The sequence below is a fragment of the Chaetura pelagica genome, unplaced genomic scaffold (assembly GCF_000747805.2).
Source record: "Chaetura pelagica isolate M959 unplaced genomic scaffold, ChaPel_1.0 scaffold433, whole genome shotgun sequence".
Taxonomy (NCBI): Eukaryota; Metazoa; Chordata; class Aves; order Apodiformes; family Apodidae; genus Chaetura; species Chaetura pelagica.
The window spans coordinates 38,799-61,312 of record NW_009952574.1 but is presented as its reverse complement, the minus strand read 5'-3'; the positions used below and the strand labels follow the sequence as shown (position 1 = coordinate 61,312).

General features: G+C 38.4%; 2 protein-coding genes across 2 annotated transcripts in view; one reads left to right on the top strand and one right to left on the bottom strand.

Moving 5' to 3' along the window:
- Window positions 1-1,341: 1,341 nt before the first annotated feature.
- ECHDC2 (enoyl CoA hydratase domain containing 2) lies at window positions 1,342-6,276 on the top strand. The gene is made up of 9 exons (XM_009993560.1): window positions 1,342-1,404; window positions 1,956-2,043; window positions 2,250-2,336; window positions 3,359-3,451; window positions 4,065-4,121; window positions 4,527-4,714; window positions 5,153-5,203; window positions 5,512-5,559; window positions 6,192-6,276. The coding sequence occupies exons 1-9, from the start codon at window positions 1,354-1,356 to the stop codon at window positions 6,267-6,269; spliced, it is 741 nt and encodes a 246-aa protein (XP_009991862.1). The 5' UTR covers window positions 1,342-1,353; the 3' UTR covers window positions 6,270-6,276.
- A 2,688-nt stretch (window positions 6,277-8,964) lies between these two features.
- Window positions 8,965-22,514, bottom strand: part of LOC104385167 (protein zyg-11 homolog B) — a 16,217-nt gene continuing 2,667 nt past the window's right edge. The window contains exons 3-14 of the mRNA XM_009993583.1: window positions 20,231-20,985; window positions 17,612-17,752; window positions 16,218-16,394; window positions 15,043-15,107; window positions 14,292-14,391; window positions 14,158-14,208; window positions 13,347-13,508; window positions 13,193-13,240; window positions 12,615-12,812; window positions 12,472-12,524; window positions 11,756-11,853; window positions 8,965-9,601 (exon numbers count right to left, since the gene is read on the bottom strand). Coding sequence (XP_009991885.1) covers window positions 9,411-9,601; window positions 11,756-11,853; window positions 12,472-12,524; window positions 12,615-12,812; window positions 13,193-13,240; window positions 13,347-13,508; window positions 14,158-14,208; window positions 14,292-14,391; window positions 15,043-15,107; window positions 16,218-16,394; window positions 17,612-17,752; window positions 20,231-20,985 — 2,039 coding nt within the window. The 3' untranslated portion in view covers window positions 8,965-9,410. The remainder of the gene's footprint in view (window positions 9,602-11,755; window positions 11,854-12,471; window positions 12,525-12,614; window positions 12,813-13,192; window positions 13,241-13,346; window positions 13,509-14,157; window positions 14,209-14,291; window positions 14,392-15,042; window positions 15,108-16,217; window positions 16,395-17,611; window positions 17,753-20,230; window positions 20,986-22,514) is intronic.

The following is a 22,514-nucleotide window of genomic DNA, read 5'->3' as shown; positions in this document are numbered from 1 at the left end:
GGGCCCGGGCCAGGCCCCGCGGGAGGGCCCGTGGGGCCGATGGGGTGTCAGGGCCCCTTCCCTGGCGCTCGGGGACGGGGAGAAGCTGTCCCTGCAGCGCTGCCCGGGCCTGTCCTTGCCCCGCGGCCTTCCCTGTCCCCAGAGGGGACTGAGCAGCTCGCTCTCCATATCTCGAAGTTACGCCTCGATGCTTTTTCTCGAGCACACAGCTGCCGGAGGGATCGCTGGGTGTCTTTTTTTTTTTTAAGTTACGTGTACAGGAGAAGGCAGTACGAGAGTTGGCACGGCTTGTGCTTTCCCGGTGTCGGTGCTGTGCGGTGCTGAGGGCAGGACAGCACCTCGGCGTGTCCGTGCGTGTTGCTGCATCAGTCACTGAGCAGCTTGAGTTTTGGTTCAGATTGCTAATGGAATTGCTTTCTGGTAAGGGTAACTATTGCAAGAGCTCACGAACACTGCTTGCTAGTTTAGCGAGTTACATACACGTGAAGGGAACTGTGAATTTCCATTGTTTGCTGCTGTTACCTGTGTCTTTGTTCCTCTGTGAGACGTCTCGTTTACTAACCAGGCACTGGCACGGGCAGAGGAATAAAGACAGACCTTCCAGCAGGGCAGAAGGACACAAGGTGCATCTGTCCACCTGCAGCAGCAGCACCAGCCTCTTGCAATGTTAAGGCCTGGGAAGGGAGCAGAAGTCCAGCCAAGGAAACAGGAGCTGTTTTTTCTCACCAAAGCATACAGAAACCATTGAATAATAGTTTACAAAACAAAGGAGAAGAGGGCAGATGTGGTCTTACTTTTCTTCTTGGACTTAGGAACTTGAAGTCCTTTCCACTGATGAGCTTATTAACTCTAAATTAAACAGAGCTACAGCTTCAGAACAGTTCTGGAACACAAACTGAGAGTGACCAGTTTGTGCTATTCTCATGCAAACAGCTGTCCCAAGAGGATCGTTGTGTTCATTAAGGAATGCACTTGAGCACAGGAAGATTGTACAATAAAAACTGAATTGAAACAGAATTTAAACATTTGAAACAGAAACCTGTTTTCCATTCCTGCAGTGATTCCAAGACATATATTCATATATGTTCATATTTTAAAAGTCTGCTTATTTATATTATTCACAGTGCTACTGAATTTTACACTTTGACCTACACAACTGGATTTTTGTAGACATGGTCTGCCACCTCCACTTCTAAAATAACTGATTGCTTTAGAATATACTTTATATGCATTTTCAGGAAAGAGAAGATGCAGCATATGCAGATACTGCTCCCAGTTGAATTACTGTGTCAGAGAATTAAATGAAGTATAACTGAAATTGTCTCCTATTACTAAGGTATTGCTGAAATCCTAATGAACCGACCCCACGCGAGAAATTCATTGGGAAAAGTATTTGTAAATGAAGTGAGTATGGGTCTGGCCTGTGAACATGTTTGGAATCATGATCAGTAACTAACCAATAAGAATAGTTGTGGGAAACTCTTGCTTAAGATCAGTGGGAAAGTGCACTGGGGCAAGGCAGGTTAGCCTGAAGAAAAGGATTGTGATCTGTCCATACTACAGTAACTTCAGTGCAAACTGGACAGAGACACTGGAGTTATTTAAGTTAGCTAACCTGAATGCAAGTTCATGTCCTCACTTGTGTGATTACAACAAAAACACTGTCAGACTTTAGCAGATGATCTGTGTTCAAGGCTGAAATATCCTGGAGAAAGTCTGGTTTATGCCTGAACAGGAAGGGGAGTTTAAGGTACAGCAAAGGTTCATCCATGACTGGAATAAAACAAGAGATGGGGAAGTGTGTCATTCTGAGAAAATTCCTGGCACCTGCAGGGGGAAAAAAAACAACCAAACACAACAACTTTTATCATAGTTTAGGAGCTTGCTATAATTTAGGTATATACATCCATATGCTCAAAGTTTCTCTTCTCTTGTTTGCACTCCCTCCCTTGCAGCTGTTCAGTGCTCTGGAACAACTGCGCTTTGATGAGAAGGTTCGAGTGGTGGTGTTCAAGAGTGAGGTGAAAGGTGTCTTTTGTGCTGGTAGGTAGCAAAGCTCCACCAACTAGTGTTAAAGAACTTCATGGCTCTTAGGGCTGTGGGCTGATCAGATAATGCAGAAAAGCAGTTGGAAATGCCTTCTAAAAGAAAAATGAGATGGCTTTTTTGCATCCAAGAGGGACAGGAGGGAAGACAGTTCAGATGTCTTTTCCCTCTTCCTGGATTCTGAAGTTTTTCTTCCTGTTTAGGAGCAGACTTAAAGGAACGTGCAAAGATGGATGATGAAGAAGTTGGACACTTTGTTAAAAGGCTGAGAAATCTCATGGATGAAATAGGTAAATTATTGTCTCAGTTGGGAGAATTTGTCCTAGACTGCCTGTACTGAAACATTTAGAAATGCTGCAGGAGGAAAAGGATGCCAGCCCCAGCAGGTTATCCATTTAGGAGCAGCTTTCCATATTACTCCAGCTTATATCTGAAAGAAAGATCTGATTAGAATTAAATGCCAACTATCCTGCTGCCACTCCAAGGGCAAGATGCATACTGCCTTTTCCATGATGAAGAGCAGCACAGACACATAAATAATACCTGCTATCAAAAAGCATTTTACATACAGTTCTGTGTAATCCTTGGGAGACAGTACTAGACAAAGGGAGCAGTGTTGCTTGTCCCACTTTCAGTACATGCTCAGAAACATTCATAATACAGCAATGACCTAAGAACATGGATTTGATCTCTGAATGTTAGGGGGTTTGTACCTACAACCTCCCTCCTCTTTTTTTTTTTTCTGGAATATGGACTTCTGCAATTTATTTTTTTCTCCTATTTATGAATTACTCTACTCTCACTAGAAAGGAATACCAAAGTGAGATCTGACTAAAATACCAATCAGAGTTGCAGCAATTAAAAAACTCAATGTAGAGAGAATGACCCTGTCTCATGAACCAGGAGCAGCTGAGGGGAGGGATGGTTACAGCACAGAACTACCACATGGTTCTGAAGTCTGCTTCCAGTTCCCTGAGTATCTTAAAAAGTATCTTATCAAGCAACTGATCTCCAGGTTCCTCAACTATGAGGTGACAACAGTGTTTACCAAATGCACGAGCCTTGGCTAAAAAAAGCACCAGAAGAGCTAATCCTGGTAACAATGAGGAGGGATGGTGTCTTTGACTGTTTAACTGCAACAGTTGGATATTCACATCATAAATTTGCCAGGAGACAGGTCATCCTGTTTTGTGTTGTAGTACTTTGTATTTGCATGCTTCTTTGTGTGTAAAGGGAATGTTTTGCATTTGTTCCAAGTGAGAGGAACAGAACTTCTGGAACAGAACTACATAATCCATCTTGTCTTCTCCAGCTTCCCTGCCAGTACCTACAATTGCTGCAGTAGATGGCTATGCACTGGGTGGTGGGCTGGAACTGGCACTGGCCTGTGACCTTCGAGTAGCAGGTTTGTGTGAGGCTGAACACAGCATTCTTCTTCTAATTGGTGACTACATTTTATAGAGAATTTGATGACACATGATATGAGAGCTGATTGCTAATAGAATCCCATAGGCTAAGAGAGGAACTTAAACTGTTCAGGAAAGGAGTAGGCATTTGACCAGAAATTGTTACATTTAGTTACTACTGGGAAAGCAGTTTCATTGCTTAAAAAGTAAAGCTTATTTTTAAACAAGATTAGAATTCCTTCAAAAAACTATTGGTAGAATTCAATAGTTGTTACATAATATTGGATCAGCATTCTGGCTAGACCTACTTCAATCAGTTGGGACCAGAAGACTTGTCTTGTGTTTTGATGCTTCCATCCATGACATTTCATCTAGTATGGACCCAAGGTTCATTTTCCTAAATAAAATGGCTACATTAGGGGTAAGCAGCCATACTACACATCCCTCATCTCTCTTGAGATGGACATAGGTAAGCACTTTCAGACTCCCTAGCTACCTGGAGAAATGGAGTTTAGTTAAGTATTGATAGTTTTGTAGTTTTATTAATCAGTTCAGTATGGAAAATTTATAGTTAACACAGATCAAAAAGTAACTACACTATTTATTTGATAGCTTCATCAGCTAAAATGGGCCTTATTGAGACCACAAGAGGGCTTCTTCCTGGAGCAGGTAAACTTCGTTAAATCTTCAGTCTTTTATGTTCTCAGCTGTATAGTAAATATTTTGCCATTACACATTACACAAGCACTTGAAGTGTTTTGAATGTAAATTAGAAGTAGCATCTTACAGTGACCTAAGAGATCACTGTTCCAAGAATTCTGTTCCAAGCCCTGTCTTGGACATGCTGTGAATTTAGGAGAGTCCCTTTCTGCCTTTTCCTGTTTGTCAAATACTCAAAAGGATGCTGAAGCCTTTCAGATGCCTTGCAAAATAGTGTATTCAGCTAGTTGTTATTAAAGAAATACATGATCCCTTTATTTTTCAAACCTCTTTGCTACAAAAGGAGCCAAATTACTATTGCTTTTTTGGGCACTTCTCAGAAATGGAAAATGGTGGTTTTGCTGTTGTCATAAGGTGGAACCCAGCGCCTGCCCAGATGCATCGGAATAGGCCTTGCAAAGGAACTCATTTTCACTGGCAGACAGATTGATGGACAACAAGCCTTCTCAATGGGATTAGTAAATCACACAGTGCCACAGAACAGTGAGGGAGATGCAGCTTACCAGAGAGCATTAGCTTTGGCTAAGGAAATCCTTCCTCAGGTAAGTTTATCATTCATGTGGTCAATGTGAAAAGGCATTTCTGCTTCCCCTAAGAGAGAGGAAACGCACAATTGAAACTCCTTCCTATGAAATATTAAAGGCTTGGTCCCAGATGTTTAAAGTCTCTGAACTCTGTCCTTTTTTGGGAATGCCATTTCTGTAGGAACACGTGTTAACAGCCAGATGCTTAACCCCTGTGGCAGTTTTACCTCTGAGCTGTGGTTATGCAGACCTGCAGGACACACTGGCACCTTCTACCTACATCTGTTAACTGTAGATAACACCAAAGTATTTTTAAATACTAACTTACTGCAAATTTCTGTAGACTAAAAGGTCATTTGGAGGTAGGATAATGATATTAACAACTACAGTATTATGAGCTGATGTGGCTTTAGTAGTTTTTAAATGTGATTTTCTTGTTTCATTTTTTTAATAAAGGCTCCATTTGCTGTGAAAATGGGAAAACTGGCAATAAACAGAGGAATGGAGGTAATTATTTTTTTTAATACTGATGTAAGTGAAGTAGATGGGCAGCTCTTACAAATTACTACAGAAAAAAATGTTTAGAGCAGATGAGTTATAATCCCTGTTTAGACAAGGCATTTAAGACCATTTCAGAGGGTTTAAAATTCTTCTTTAAAGACAAAATTAATACGACTGGACTTTTTCTCTACAGTTGTTCTAACACAGGAGTGAAGGTCACTCACTACGAGTAAATGTTTATGGATGTGAGGGCTACAAAGTAGTTTTGAGGATTATACTTCAGCCAAATCTCACTCCTTCCTTCTCATCCCCAGGTTGACATTGCCTCGGGAATGGCTATCGAGGGGATGTGTTATGCCCAGGTAGGTGACCTTCAAAATACTTCCCTGAAAGGAACAACTGTATGTTTTCTAAAGCCAGTTATTCACAGTATAGACATTCCTCTTGTATTTTCCTCTGTAAGGGAACATTAACAAATAAATCCAAAACTTTAAGTTCCAGATTTCTATTTCAGAATGTTAACTGTTGTGTCATGCAGAGCTGCTTCTCAGCCTGCCTGAGACCAAAGCCCTTCTTTAAACATCCTTTGTCTAAAGTAATTGTATATTCTTTGTTTCAGCAGTATGTTAATTACAGGATAAGCTTTAGAAATTCTTTTAGTTTTAACTAATTGAAAAATAGATTGTTCTGTAGTCATACTTTCTGACAACCTTTGAGAGCATGCACCTTTCCCAGCTAATGGAACAATGTAACTGCTATGCCTCTCAGTGTATTTTAAGATGGTGAAGTATTAAATTTATGGAAAATTGTTTTCCTATATAGTTCTCTATGATTTTTGTCTTAGATGCTTTGCTTGCGATTTACACTGGGACTTACTGTGTCATTGAAAGAAAGCAATCTTTGACTTGGACCACTACTGCCAAATTAGTCAGTATTTAAAAACACACCAGACTTGTTAAATAAAAAAAATATACCTTTTTTCTTTTAAATGTAGAATATTCCCACAAGAGACCGTCAGGAAGGGATGGCTGCCTTCAGGGAGAAACGACCACCTCAATTTACTGGCAAATAATGCTTCCTAACTTCCCCTTTATTCTTTGAGATAAAGGAGGACTTAAGAGGACCCACTGATTTCTTGGGATTATTTTTATGACTGCATTCTGTGTACTTGCTCCTTGCCTTGGACTGCAGTTCTGAATACTCCACTGGTTCATTTTGCTGTAAGAATCTCCAAATAAAGATTTAACTTTATAGAGCTGATTTTTTTAAGAAGCATAGGTATGAAGTCAGTGGTTACGGTTCTCTCAGGGAGGTTGAGTATGGAGTATGTAGAAGCTTCAGCTCACTATAAGCAAATTAAAAAAAAACCCAACAGACTATCAGTGCTCTTTCAACTAGTAAGACAGAACCAGCAGTATTAACACAGAGCATTTCACCCCAGAGTTGCTGCTAATAGTGCAGAACACTGAACTGTCACTCCAGCCAACTGACCTTAGGTCCCTTTGGTATCAGCGCTTGAGGAAATGCAGTGCCCGTAAGTGCACGTGTAGATGGCCACCACATCAGCATATGCCAGACATCTTGGGCATGTCACCTCTCTCTCCCATCACCTGTACTCTACTGTCTGCCTGGAAGGTGAAGTTTTTTTCTCCTGCTGAGAGGTTCTTCAGCACTGAGACGTACCATACAATTGAGCTCTACAGCTTCTTACTTCCCTAGACTAAGGCTTTGAAGCAAAAGTGAATTAGTATAGTTAGAAGAATGTACTTTAATAAATACTTCCTAGCTTATAAAAATATTCTTACAACTTGTGGCTTAATACACTGGAGCTGGGAATCACTTCATGCAATCACAGTCTCAAAGCAAGCCACAACTGCACTTGTGCCAGAAGTTAACGACACCTTTCTGTGGGTGAGGTAACCTTACCACATGATGCAAGTTTCCTATGTAAAGATCTGCAAAGGTAAAGCAGAGTCAGGATATTCAGCCTTCACAAAAACAAATAAAATAGCAAATGCCACAGGTGAAATACAAGTTTAAAAGCTGCTTTCAGAATGACTCTATCCTGGCAGAAACTTCTGAAGATGCACAGGAATGTCCATGTTGGCATTTATACTTTTCAACTTTAAAGAATTCTGCTATTTGCCTGAAGCATGTGGGAACAAAACAAGGGTATGGAAAATCATTCACAATCACTCTGCTTGCTGGTTGCAAAACTTCATCAGGTGACATCTCTATCATCTGGACTGATTCCTGTACCACATTTATTTTGTGCTGCATGCAGTAGGAGATTTTTTTCCCCACAGTTTTAGTTAGTATGCTTCAGCAAGTTCTCCTGTTTTTAGGGAAAAAAAAAAAAAAGTACTGTAATGAGAGTTGTTACCTTTATTTTAAAATCTTATAGTAATTGATTTATATGCATTCTATTGACACCAATTTTGACAAGTTTGTTCCATTTCATGTAACCGAAATTTCTCAGCAGAAGACCCATAGCAGTTATCTCAGAAGGGTGGTGGGTAAAGGCTTGCAGGCCATTTTTTTTTTTTTCATCCACTTTCATAATTCAAAGCTACAACCAATTTAAATTCTTTCTGAATCAAGAAAACTGTATACCAGATACACACATGGAAACGATGCTTGCCAAATTATACCTTCATACAAAAGCAATCATACAACATGAATTCAATTACTGGATCAGTACCTTTGAAGTTTTGAAGTTGCTGAAATACACAGTAACTGCGTTATTGAAGATTAGAGGTGATGATTTTATTTGAAGGATGGGAGTTGGGAGAGGGAAGGAGTTAAAAATAGTAAAACATGGTCATCATGAAGAAGCCATCCCTGCTAGTCATCTACCAAATGTAAGTTTTCTTTTTAAACTCGATTACCAATATATTTACAGAAGAATTTCTGACTATTGTTGCCATGGAAATATGGAGACTAACCAGAAAACAAAAACAATACTTGAAATAAAACTGAATTTGAACAGACATGCAGTTTGCTTCCACCACTTGTATTTTACCAGACCTCTATGCTGTGCAATATATTTCATTTAACACAGCATCTCAAACCCATGGGTAACCAAGAAAGAAATAAGTTGTTACAATTATAATCTTTATGTAAAATTTCACACTCCACAAAACAATGCAATTGACACAGGGCTTACACAGAACTTTGGGTGATATTTTGCACTGTGATGCCTTAGAAATATAATTCACTGCACAATACCGACAGAATATTTACAGAACACAACAGAGCAATCATTAGTCTCTTATAAATAAGGTGACCAAATATCCTGGGCCTCCTGTCAAGACATGCAGTCCCCTTCATGATGAAGACAAGTCAGTGTTTTACTCTAATGAGCCTTCTCCTTTCCCTATCAGTATTGTAAATAAACAAAATAAAGATTATCACACACAACCAAAAAGTAGTCAAACAACAACAAACCCCTCTCTTACTACAAAGATTAAAATCTCAAGCTTAGTTCATCCTTTTAGTATTGTGTCTCCTTTTAATCCTGTTTCTATTGCTTTACTCTAGCAGGTTTCTCCTTTCCCTGATGCAATCCTGGTTGATCTCCACCTTGCTAAGAGTAGGGAGGACTCAGGAGAGCTGAACTGCAAAAAGGCTTGTTGTAGCAGCAAGGAAAACAAAAGAACACAGCTTGCAGGCGAAAGGAAAAGGAGGTTGAAGACCCCACTTGTGTTTAGAAGGGTTATGAGACAATGGACATTTTGGTCGCCTTAGTTACAAGTCCCATTGTAACCTGCATGCATGGAACTTTCGTTTTGTTCTGTAGAAGTGTTGAATCTCACAACCACACATGGTTCTATTCAAACACCAAACTGGTAAACAGTGTTAAGAAGAGCAATCATAGGGATGAAATCACTTTCTGTCCCAGAAGTCACAAAATAAGATACTCCTACAGGTCTTTTTTTCAGATGTGCATATTGATCTGTACAAGTCCCATCTCTCTGTAGCCAGCAGTCATCTTATGGGTGTGACCAGCTCACGCAGTGACCCTTTCCAAGTTGCATATGTGGTGGCCATTAAAGCTGAGGTGCACCAGAGGTCACCGTGCGTGGGTCCGGGTACCACGGTTATCGGCAAATCACTTTAATGGTGACCACTATTTTACAAATTACTCCAACTACACACACATCAGGAAGGATTATTACAGAGACAACACTTTACATTCCTATACCTGCAGCTTTCAGTTTGGTTTATTTTGTTGCTGTTTTCTACATGGAGGTGGTCTCCCATGACGCATAATGTGTTTTTCCAAACTATCTAGGATGGCAATAGCAATCCTTTGGACATGTGGATCAGTCTGGACGTTTTCCTTGATGTTGTATAAGTGCTGTAAACCACCTTCTTCAATTAACATGCTGCAGTACCTGGCAGCTGTAATAAGATTTTAAACATGGAATTAAAAACACCCCAAACATCTAGGGTAAATGTAGCAGATACTATAAACACTCATTCAAATCCACTTTCATCTCAAGCAGGCAGCATTTAGGACACTCCCTAAAGTGCCTACAGAAGTGCAGAAGAACTGTTTGGACAGGACTCCAATTGTAATCAGGTGTGTTTCCATGTCTGTCTTAGCTGACTGGGAAGTCTTGTAGTACACACACTATTTCCTCTCTCTCTCTCCACAAATATATATATTTCAAGATCAGAAAGAATCAGATGCCGTATAGAATCTATGAGTACCCAGGTAAAAATACCACCTTACCAAAAACCTTGGTACAGAACAGTTCCCAAAAAATGGTATCAAATACACCACATGGTTTGTACAGGCTTGTAGAGTAAATAGGAACTAGACCCTTCAAAACCTATTTGCCAAATATTATTAATGGCAGCCTTTAACTAGTTATAACTTGCTCTGAATGCCTTGTCAGGGGTAAAACTACACTCTTCTTTCCACTTTCATTATCAATATTAAAAAGCAAGCCTACATGAGCTCCGGTGTTATTACATGCATGGACCAGCTAAAAAAAAGAGCCATAGGTTTACTGTAACATGCAAGCTTCAGAAGTTGTTACAAGGTCAGGATGACTGTAATGCAACCCACTGTTACCTCAGATGTGTCCAATTTCACCATCTCAGTGAAGCAACCCCAGAGCTGTTTAAATGCTGACATTAGGCATTTCACACTTACTGCAGTGCTGCTGATATTTTAGTTAAGTCAGTTAATTGGGGGGGATATGATATAGAGAAACAGCAAAAGGAGAAAAAACACTCCAACCTGAAAGAGGAAGTAAAAATAGAATCCATCTCCTCTGCAGGACAAAAAGCCTTCTTGGCTTCTGTATTCAGAATTAAACTTCTTTTCCTTCAGAGTAAGTTATTACACTTGCTACCAAATTTTCTCTGCTGCCAAAGTTTCTCTGCAACTTTGTCAAAAAGCTTCTGGCACCAACTACCATCAGAACTAAACTTTGGGAATACTGCCCTGATCTGAAATGAGGAGTACACCATCCAAGTATTTCCAGCCTCTCCATTCTACAGAGCAGTTACTCACTGTCAGTACAAACCTCCATGGCATGTTGAAAGCCCAGAGGTTAGGGCAGCACAAAATAAACACTAAAAATAGATAGAACAAATAGTACCATACTAAGTTAACACGGCTGAGGCACAAACTGGGGGAGAAATCTTGCTCTAATTTAATTAGTAAAATATTACAAGGTCTTAATTAAAAAAAACCTGTCATTCAGTAAACCAATTTTGTCAGAACAGTTCTGCTTCAACATGGGAAAAGTCCTCACAGATCTCTGGACAGTACACCCTGGGAACAGTGTCTCCTTACAATTACAAGCTCTATAAAGAGCAGGCAAACTGTGCAACTCCATGTGCAACTACATACTGTGCCATATTACTGTTTGGATCTGAAAATATGTCTTTTCACTGTAGAAACTGATTTATGAGATAGGAATAAACAAGCAGTAGTTAATGACAGTACACATGTTCACATAATACAAATTTAAGGTTAAAAAAAAAGGCCATAAAAGCCAGGGAAGTTTGTCTAGTCTTCTATTTCATTGAGATTTATTTCCTTTCCCAACACCTCTGCATTTCATCACGCACTCTAAAATAATTTTACAGACAGATTAACAAACTGACCTTCATGATACAGCAAGTTATTGCAAAAAGGTGATTAGAGACAAAGATTACCTACAGCTTCTGTTCTGATAGTAAGAAAAAGCTATCTGCTACAATAATTGTTCTCAATTTAATATAAACTTATTGCCCATTATTATTATTTACCTTTCTGACTAAAAAACACCCGAGAGATGCAAACATGTAGTTAATCTTTACACATGTCCACATTTTCTAATTAACATTGTGCATTGGTCAGTAAAATCCCTATAAATAAAAAGGATATAAAAAACTTATTACTTTCTTTTCCTGCCCTGTTTAGTCAAAGCCTGAATGTGGTGTCTCCAGGGGATTGGGAGTGAATACGTTAGGAATTCTTATTTTTCCCCACTTATTGCTAGTGAATATTATGCTAAGAAATAAAAATTTTAAGAGTAATATTATCTTGATACATACGATTTTTGCTGCAGACGTGCTGCATGGCCCACACTGCCCATAACTGGACACCAGGTGTCATGAAACAGCCAAGGAGTGGAAAAAATGGATTGAAAGACCTATTAAAAAAAAAAAAAAAAGAAAAAAGAACAGCAACTCACTTTACTACTAGTTATTATTACTTCAGAAGTCACATGTTGTTTACCCTTCAGCTACAGGTTTGACTAGATGAGACACTTGATAAACTACAGTTTTGGCTACAGCAGGCAAGTTTTTAATGTTAGAGACAATTACTAGCAAAAATCATATATATTGGCTATGTGGTATGATTTTACCATAGCATTTGGATGCCTCATGCTCTTTAAAAATACCTAAAAATAGTGGATATTATAAGGATTAGATAGACAGCAAGTATCTAATAGTACTTTTTGGCCTCAAGCTTCTTTATCTAGTGCTAGCCAATACAACCTTACTGGTTAATCTTTGTGTCCAAGTCTTCTAGACATGCAGCTGAATACCTTTAATAGAAAAGCAGGCAGAACAATGTATTCTTCTTTTACAGGAGTCCCTAATCTTCTTTGGTCACAGCAGGAAAACAAACACTATATTTTAAGCTGATAGGGTGTTTTCCCATGGCACAAAGTCATGTCTGGCCAGCAGCTCACTCTCCTTTAGGAACAAGTTTTAAGCCTAGTTCAGTTTATTTTCCAAACTCTAAAATCAAACCAATAAGTTACCTGTAAGCCACCATCTCACATTCCGGGGTTGGCCAATTCAAAATGGCAGAATGCTGCAAAACAGAGCCAAGAACACTCATTGTTAAATACAAACACTGAAAAACTACTGAAGAGTATGATAAAATTCACCATCATTTCTGTACCAGCTGTTCAAGGAGAGATGTCCTCTGGCTGCGACTTAATGTCCAGGCCTGCTCTCCTCGAGATATCAAATGAGCAATAATCCCTGCTGCAAAGTAGCTGACTTCCACCTCCACACTGTGCAATAACTTACTGATGTGGTCTATAAAGTCCTTCCACATTAGTTCAGAATGGAGTTCTTTAACTTCAGCAATGTTATTCTGCCAGAGGGAAAAAAAAATAATAAAAGGGAGAATATCAACAGAAAGAATATAAGGGTGATAAATACATAAACTTGAACCACATTGTGTAAGTAAATACATATAAACACCAGAATGAAATCTTCATACATCCAGGTGACCACCAGATGCAAAAATACTACTTTTGCTTCTGAAAACTTTTCCATTCTACCTCAGGATTTTGCCTCAAAATAAAGGTTTTCTCATAAATAATTTTTTTGGCCACTAGCATGCAGATTAAAGAAGAATGTAAAAATATTAGGCAAGTTTTCAGATTAACATGAGGTTAGAAAAAAAAATAGTGAATTTTTAAAAGTATCTATTTCAGGCTTTTTTTTTTTTTTTGTCTTTCTTCATCTCACCAGAAGTCCAAGAACTTTCTGTTGGATGGATGATTCAGACGGAAAAGACTGTGGAAAAAAGAAACAAACTATAGGTAACCATTTGTGCTGATTATTGAAATTAAGTTAATTATAAACCTATGTTGCTGATCCACCACAAAACTGTACTCCTCACCTCTAAAACTCTCATGAAAAGCTCTAGCCCTTGATTTTCAATGAAGTGTCGACATGTTGTTGGAGATTCATCAGTGAGGTTCCAAAGAGCACTCAGTGTGAACTTGAGGGTAGTATCTACAAGATTCTGATTTGTTTTCTGTTTAACTATTTGTAGAAGTTGCTGGGGGAAAAAAACATTTTAAATCCCAGTTATGACTGCATGTAAAAAAAAAGTATTAACTTACCTGCTTCTTTCTGCACTGACTAGGAAAATGCATAGCTATCATTTATTTGCAGAGTAAAGATCTAAATGTTTAGGGCCAAACTATACAAAATAAAACAGACATTAAATCTTTCCCCTCCCTTTTGAACATGGTTGCCTGCTAGAGGAATTTCTTTTGTTTTCACCATCACTACATGTGTAGCTTTACTACAAACAGCACAAAACCAACTGCAGAGCTCTGGTCCCCACATGAATGTTGACAACACTAACCATTTACTTCAAATATTCTGTCTTGAGCATCTTTCACCTCATACAGCAGATTCCAAATCAAGAGATTTCTTGCTATTTTCCTTTATATTAACTGTGTCAAGTTTTTTTCCACTTGGGCTTCTTTCCATCTATGCTATTATGTCTCATTGCCACTGTCTCTGATAACCTGTAACAACTTCTCTACGCTTTTCTGTTCCGAAGAACTTTCAAATGAACACACGTAAATGTGCTCTTAGAACTCTATCTCCTTATGTTTATTTTGCATCTTTAGGAATACTGTTAGTATGAACAGCTGGAGAGGATGGGATTTTTGACTCTCAGGAAATATTTGACTTACCCTCACAATGAAGAGCTCTGCACCAAGTTGAGCTGTTTGCTCTGTTGAAAGCTGCAAACAAACAAAACCATATCAACAATTTTTTGAACTTCATATAAACATTATACGATCATCTCAAAGGTTAAACTTCGTACCTTTGCAGCAAGAATGGAAATTATGGCTACAGCCATCCTTTGCATGTTTTGATCTTCATGATTACACAGCCACTGCATAACAAGTTTGGCTGCTTCAAACCTGGAAGTTAAAAATAAATTTAATTTTCAAAAGACTCATAAGTCTTAGTAAAAGAAATATGTACACAGATGACACATCAGACAGAAATGCAATACAAAGGAAACCAAGAAGAGCATGCCTCCTACCAAAAAGGTACACAGTGGAATCATAGGTATGGCACGAGCCTCAAACAGCTTTGAGCTTCTAATTACATATCAAAGTGCACAGGAATTGCTTCCAATGAAGAAAGACAAATTTAGCACAGTCTTCTAAAATACCAGATCAACACACTTCAAAGCATTTGGACAAAACATTTAGGCAGAAAAATCATAGCTTTCCAGAGAAAACCTGACTTCTGTTACATGCAATTAGTGATAGATCCATCCAGGTGAAGTAAAAAATACCTATATATCAGAGGATTTTTTCAGACCTACATTCCAAACAGTTGTGAATTACAGGGCCAAAACGCTGTAGCCCAGACAAATTCAGCACACTGGGATGACTTAAACTGAGCAAAATAGAGACCCTAAACAAACCTTCTGGAGGATCATCAAGTCTCTAGGATAGCCATGACTTTTCAAAGATTAAGAAATCATAAGCATATTTCAGTACTAAAGAGACAAAGAGAATATTCTGCAATGCACCTTGTTGTAACCAATGTAGAAAACTTGCCTGTTAAATGGAACATCCTGAAGGATTCTGTCACTGCATAGTGAAAGAAGGCAATTCTTTTGCAGCTATGAGAAAAAGAATTACTTAATCAGAGACATAAATATTTCAGAATACTTTCTTGCTATGAATTATTAAACAATTTCATGAGCTGTACTGAAAACAATAAAAAATAAAATATCTCTCTCTTGAATGCAAATTAATGCACCTCAAAATTAATTATGCCGTTCTGAAAATGTCAGTTTTCTTCAAATTTATATTCCAAATAGAGTTGAAGCCCCACTGAAGTTGAATGTGAACACTGAAAAAAAGTATTAAACTTTAAGAAAACGACCAAAAGATTTAATAGGAAATACTAACTAGAACTGTAGCTATAACTAGAGATATGAATGGAAGGGATACCAAATCAGGCCTCATTTACCTCCTATTACTTAACCTTAAAAATTGATGTTTTCAATAGTGACACTTGTCTAAATCACACTCTGCCAAGTAGTAGCTTTGTCCAAGTAGATGAGCCTTTTCCAAAAGCCAGTAATATCACATGCTATACTATTAATGTCACCAGTGGCTTGATCAGTGATGAAACTCTCAACTCCAACCACAGTCCTGATCAATCAGAAATGCACTTAGTAATTGGATGCAAATAATTGAGATGTGGACTCCTTGAAGGATGCATATTCCTTCAATGCATCAGTCATTCTTATCAAACCCAAATCTTTGAACAATCCTAAGGAAATTATTTGAACTTATATATCCAGCATTTGTCAGGAGAGATTTAAGACAGGACAGTATAACTACAGTGCACATCTACTTAATCCTGCCTGGGTCTATCAGGATAAAAAGCATCATTTTGTCAGAGAGCCAACAGCATGATCTCTTGGTTTCTATCTATCTTTCTTCTGTTTTGCCTGGGAGGGCTGGGTGTGATATTTGCCATTTTTCTGAGCAAGATTACCTCTAACTAGAACTGACTCAGACAACAAATATTTTCTTGTTAATTCATGAGTTTAATTCCATGGAAGTCCTCTAAGGCAGGAAGTAAAAAAGGAAACAGCCTTTACTTAAAACCTGCACAAACACATCTGTCAGAGTATTTGCTTTCAGCTGCTCTTGAGGTCGTGGGATGTGGAGAAAGTTTTTGTAAGAACTCTAGAAAAAGAAGAAACGTTGTCTTTTACCTGTTGATGATTTGGGAACTGTTCCATGGCCTTCAGGAGCAAGTGAGTGACGTCGGCCAGCAGGCGCACGGGCATGCCCGCTGCCAGGTCCTGCTTGGTCAGGTTAAAAACGCAGGCACTGGCTGCCAACTGCACCGGCAAGTTCGAGGGGTGATTTCTCATTCCAATAACCACCAGCTGAAATGCAGGAGTTTTGCCCAGATTAGTTACTCATGTTTGGGCACAGGGCCCAAGAGCAATCCACTGTCGCTTGAGGTGACAACAATGACTCACAGCACCCAGTTTCTGCCTCCCTTTTACTTCAGGGAAAAATCCATCTGAGGAGATCTTAATTCCCAGGAAGAATATTTCCTTCTGCTCAGTGATTCAAAGCTGACAACTTCTATTTCTCCACATCCTTTAGCACTGGTTGTGGCAGCCACTCAAAGGAGATGCTGCATGGAATGCAAGAGATTCCTAGAAAGATCCAGGGTTTGCTTTACACATTGGGATAAAAATCCCCAAACCCTTTCACAGACAAAAGAAGTAGGACAGAGTTTCTACAGTGCAATGGTACTGATGTAGTGGCTTCTTGTTTGATGACTAGCCATGTAGGATCTCATCCTAATCTGCTAGGTCAGGATGTATTTTTCACAGCTTCTTCCTGAATTATGTCTTTGTTATGTTAATTGTGATCTCACTTAAGAAAGTCTTTTTCTTGTTGATTATTGACCAAAGTCTTTTTGATATTGAAGCCAATTAAATCAAGGTCAGTTGCTCAACTTCAAAGAGGATACGAAAAACAGAAACCTGTCCTACTGATGCCTCTTTTTATGATCACAGTAAAAATCATCTCTGGTGTTCTAGACACGGAAAACCAATGCCTAGAATGGATTTATAAGGAAGTTTCTACCATTTTCCAAGTTAGACTCCAGTATATAACACTTGTTATGATACTGGAGGGTGACAGAGAGAAATACCACTGAATGTCTTCCTTATTATCACTGTTTTGTAAGCATCAGCAGAAGGCACCATGGTGCCTGGGAAATAAGACTAAACAGAGCTCTGATTTGATCCAGTTCAGATACATTCCACTGACAGAATGCAGCATCCAAAGAAAACTTTGTATCATATTCAAAATTACATGAAAAAATTCATTTAGATGCTAGTAAAATTAGATACTATACCTTAGTCCAGATCAGTTTAACCTAATAGAAAACTCTACAGGACATCTTCTACACCACCACTGTTTAAATAACTTAATTTTTATCAAACAATACTACTTTAATTGTGAAAAACACATCAAAATAAATAAATAAAATTAAAAGCTTATAAAATAATTTATAGCAGGATTAGGATTTTGGGGATGGATTAAGGAACTGTTCATGGCAATCATCAAAACTGTAGTGTTTCACCTTTAAAATTTCAGGCTTTGTTTTTTCCATCACATGTGTCAGGCTGAATAAATGGAAGAGTGCTTCTCTCACAAAGAAGGCCCGTTCACTGTAACGCTTCAGTGCTTCAGAAATCTGAGTTTCATTTGCTTCTCCTGACACCTACTAACACAGAAAAAATCTTTAGTTCACCCTGTCATCATTTCACTTTCAAAATTTCATTCTTAAAAAGTTTTGATGTTTTGAAGGTGGTAACATTATTAGCCAAATCCTTCAGTAAGCAAGTAATTCCTCTGGCCATATTAATCCAGAATTACATAACATGGAAACATTCTTCACATAGAGGAATCCACATTATAAGCCCAAGCTAGGTTTCAGTCATGTCTTTAAGCAGAACTATATGAAACCACTAAGTAAAAGTAGCTCTTCTTAACTAACAAAAGCTGCTTATGATGCAAGAAATGCCTAAAAGGACTATTTTTAACTGAATGCTCTGTCAAATGCATTTGATAAACTGGTGAAGATTGCATTTTGCCTGCAATTTTTGGCTTTGGGGTCTAGCTCTGCTCATAAAATCGTATTTCATTCTTTGTATGCATCAAATTTCTTATAATTCATGCTCTCTGCAGAGGAAGTAATTCTTAAAACCATACCTTAATTATATGTGAAAACTAAACATTAAGCTAACTTAGGTGAAGACTGCATTAGCAGCTATGAGCTGTTGACTAATATGAGCTTAAGTTCAGAACTAGCTGAAATTTTTTCCACTTCTCAATCTGCTGTATTTTCTATTTAAGAATTATTTTTTTTTCTACTTTATAACTGTAAGTTGTATAACTGTAGATGGCTTTTTCCCCAGTCCTACTATTCAATGAATCATTGCTGCAATCACTGTTTTTTTTTAATTCTTAAGAAAGCATGCAGAACTTGTTCTACCTAATGTGACACATAAGGGAAAGCAAATGTTCATAGGTTGAAGTGTCACATTCTGTGCATCCTAAGCCAAATTTTTTTAAACTTGCTAGATCAGGAATATATTACAGCCTTGAGAGAGCTGACACCATCTTGAATTTTGTTTTATATTCTCTACTGATTTGAACAGGGCAATCATCATTATTGACATGTTTTGCAGCCAGCTATACACGACATGAAGAATTTTCAGTCACCTTCATGTTCTCAACTACAATGTCTGCCTAGTGTTTAATCTTTCAAGAATTTTCTATAATCAGATTTCACAGGACTGCTGTAAAGCCAGTAACATTTTACTTTTGCTGTCTCATTGAGTGCTGTGTCTTATTTTTTAGCAGTATCTCAACTAAGCAGCTCAATATTTCAGTATAGTTACTAATAAATTTCAGGTCAAAAAAATAGAAGTTACTTTATGCTACACATGAGGTATAATTGCCTGATGCCATTAATCACACCAAATGGGAGCTCACTTTATCCAACAACACATTTCAAGAGTTCAAGGGCAGGCTGGATGGGACCTTGAGCAACCTTGTCAGTAGGAGGTGTCCCTGCCCATGCATGGGGGATGGAAACAGATAATCTTTAAGGTTCCTTCCAACCCAAACCATTCTATGATTCATACACATCACTATAAGCTGCAACAACCAAGTACTCAAGGGAGTTGGCCATTAACAACAGTTAAAAGTTCTAGAAAAAAAAAGTTATAAAAGTGTGTAGCTGTGTTACTTCTCTTGCCTATAATAATAGCATTCTGAATTTTAAAACTGAACTGCAATAATTTACTTGCACAGGAGACAAACTAAACTATGGACACATTATGCAAACTCTTCCTCATTCCCTTTGTAGCTTCCATCATCCTCATGGCACAGCGGAAAACAAAATTCAAAGAGTCAAAGATGATACCCCACTGACACAGATGTCTACAACATCTCCTTTTCCTCTTTAATTCTGACCCTTTAATCACAGGGGCAGAACAGCCTTATTCTCTGGTAAGGGCGTAGATATTCTACAGAACAGGGAATGACATCTTGTTGCCTGACACTAAAAGGTAAATAAAAACACCTCAGCAAACATCACCTCATCCTAAGGGGCTAAGTGATTTGGGATTTGTTCAAGAAGAGGAAATTTTTCCACCCTAATGAATTGCATCATACATGTTCATCACCAGAAGAACTTTCAAGGTGGGTAGAAACATTGTAATAAGAAATAGAAGTGGTGCTGGAATACAGCAGAGCTCAGTTATTAAGTTTTATTGTATCTGCTGTGTTAATCATGAACTTCTCATAGCTTATGCAAGTTGTACTTCCACCTCTGACATATTGCTGCCTTATACTAGATACTGTGCTGGCATCCAGAGAATATTCTTTCAGTAAATTACTTCAGACTACACAAAGTTCAGCTCTCTTAGATCTGATATATTAAACTGGGACCTAAGGCTCACTGAAAGGACACAGAAAATAAACACTTCTAACAACATTTTAACATAAATTTAGCAGTTTCCATGCCAGAATTAAGTAGGAATTTGACATAAAGTCAGTAATTACAATTAATGGTTAAATAAATGAACCGACAGCCTCCCTCTGAAACACCCACATACATTTGTTACAAATGATTGGTTCTGTTTTTCCTGCACCTTGTAATTTTTCAGTAAAATTAATTTCCCCACTTAACCTTTAGGTTTCCTTCCCCTGTGAGGAATTCCGAGTAGCCGGCATCAGTGGCCAGCAGTCCTACAAACTGCATCGTGGGCCGTTGCTGAATAAACGCTTCTACCGCTTTATCCGTGACATGTTTTCTTCCAGAAACGTCCAGAGACACAAGGTTAGGCAAGATATCTTTCTGCTCCAGTAAACGAAGTGCTATGTCTGATGTGAACTGTTTGTCATCTGAAATATCAAGGTGATTCAGGTATTTTAGTTCTCTTATCACATCCAGAATCTGGGTTGTGGTCATTTTCAAGCATTTCAGGTGGTGCATGGTCAAGGACTTGAGCCGGTCTTTGCAGGTGAGGAGTGCTGTTATGTCAGTGACAGAGGTGTTTGATATATCCAGACTTTCTAACCTAGGAAGTGAAGCAACATCTGCCAAGTCCTCATTGTAGAACTGAACATTGGTAATGCTCAGTGCACGAAGCCCAGACAACTGACTCAAACACCTCTCATATGGGTCTTCCAAAGAAAGAGTTAGTGAGTTCAGCACAAGGCATTGCAGCTTTTGTTGGATCCATTTATTGCTGATAAGTCCACTAATAATGTCTGTGATTGTTATATCAGCATTCACCCCAGTAGCATCAAGTTCTACCAGCTTGTGATGGCAGAATGCTTTCCGGAAAGCCACAGCAGAGATCTTTGCTTTTCTGATACAAGCTCGTTTCAAACGCATCTGGTTGCCTCGGAAAATGCCCACAGTCCCATCATTCAGAAGCCCTGTTGGAAAACAGCATTAGGGTTTGCCTCTGGGTGCAAAATATTAATAAAGAAAACTAACCACAAAGTAGTTTGTCTTGGATCATTACACCACTGACCCCAAAAATTTTGGATTTGAGATTCCACTTTTAAAATCACTATCTCGCTCTCAGAAAATGCTGTTTAAAAACAAGGCAGATAAATGAAGATGCAGTGTATGTTCATGTTTTGTTCAGAACACAGAACATGCAATAAATAAATGTGGATATGACTCAAAAATATACAGAATACTGCTTGCACTTTCTGGATTTTCTCCCTCAACTCTGTAGAAATGTGCTAAAACCAGAACATCAACATTTCCGAAAGCTGTTCTTCCCTGGTCACAGTTTGTTAATCTCAAGATAGTACCAGCAATCAATGACCAGTTCCCACCTTGCTTTAACTCAATTGAACAAGTTAGCATTTGACTGAATACGTAAGTAGGACAAATATACTAAACAAAGCTAATTAAGTTCTTCTATACATGCCCCATGAAGAAGGTAGGAGTGTTGCTCAGAAACAAGCTGAATGTGAGAAGGAAACCTAAAAAGTGATTTGAAGAGCAGAAAGAGGAGGACAAGGAATGGGTGGGAAGGAGAGAAAGACAGCAATGAAAAAACGAAATGCAACAATCTTGTTTGAGATCTTTTTGCTCTGTAGCAAGGAAACTGCATAAGTAGTCTTCTGCAGCACACTGGCAATATCCAAAACATATTGAAACCATTTTTTATCTCCTACCTTTGAGCATACTGAACATAGAAAATAAACTGATCATGCAATCTATTTGAATTAAAACATCATTGACACTACAGTTTGCATTCAAGCAATGGGCTAGGAACTGCCTCTGTGACAAAACCAAATATCTGTAGCACTTCCTAAAGAGCAAACAGTTTATGCATTTCTGACCACATAGTTGGGTCATTCCTCTTTTGCAGAGAAAAGGAAAAATACAGGATGAAACAACTGGTACCCAGTAGAACAAAATACATGGGATAAATAATTAGAATTTGGTTAAAGTGCTGTTAAATTACTGCTTAATTTTTGCTAACCTTTCTGTTTAAGGATCAAGGTAGGCTTTATCACTGGCCTACAACCTGTTTACATGACATGCCCATTTTGGACACCCTGCACTCTGACACAGTGATCTTCTGGTGTCTGGAACTGCCTTCATCACTTCTAGCACTGGTAAGAAGTTTCTGGAAATTCATTTTCCTTGAATCTGATTTCTTGGGACTACTCTAAATAATTACTTATCAAAAAGTAATGTATGTTAAAGATTAGGAGGGTTTTTGGGGTTTGCCTTTTCTTTTTTTTAAGGACTATTCCTTCTGTTATATCTGACTACAACAACTTGACAGAACTAGAACACCAGTATTTGCACAGTAAGACCCAATCAAATCTGCACCTATAGCATTGGGTGCTTGGTCTGTTTAAAGTAACTTTTCTTCAGGAATGGGTCTCCTGCTCCTTCTCTAGGGCAATACATTCACTCTTTTCATGCTAAGAAGCTT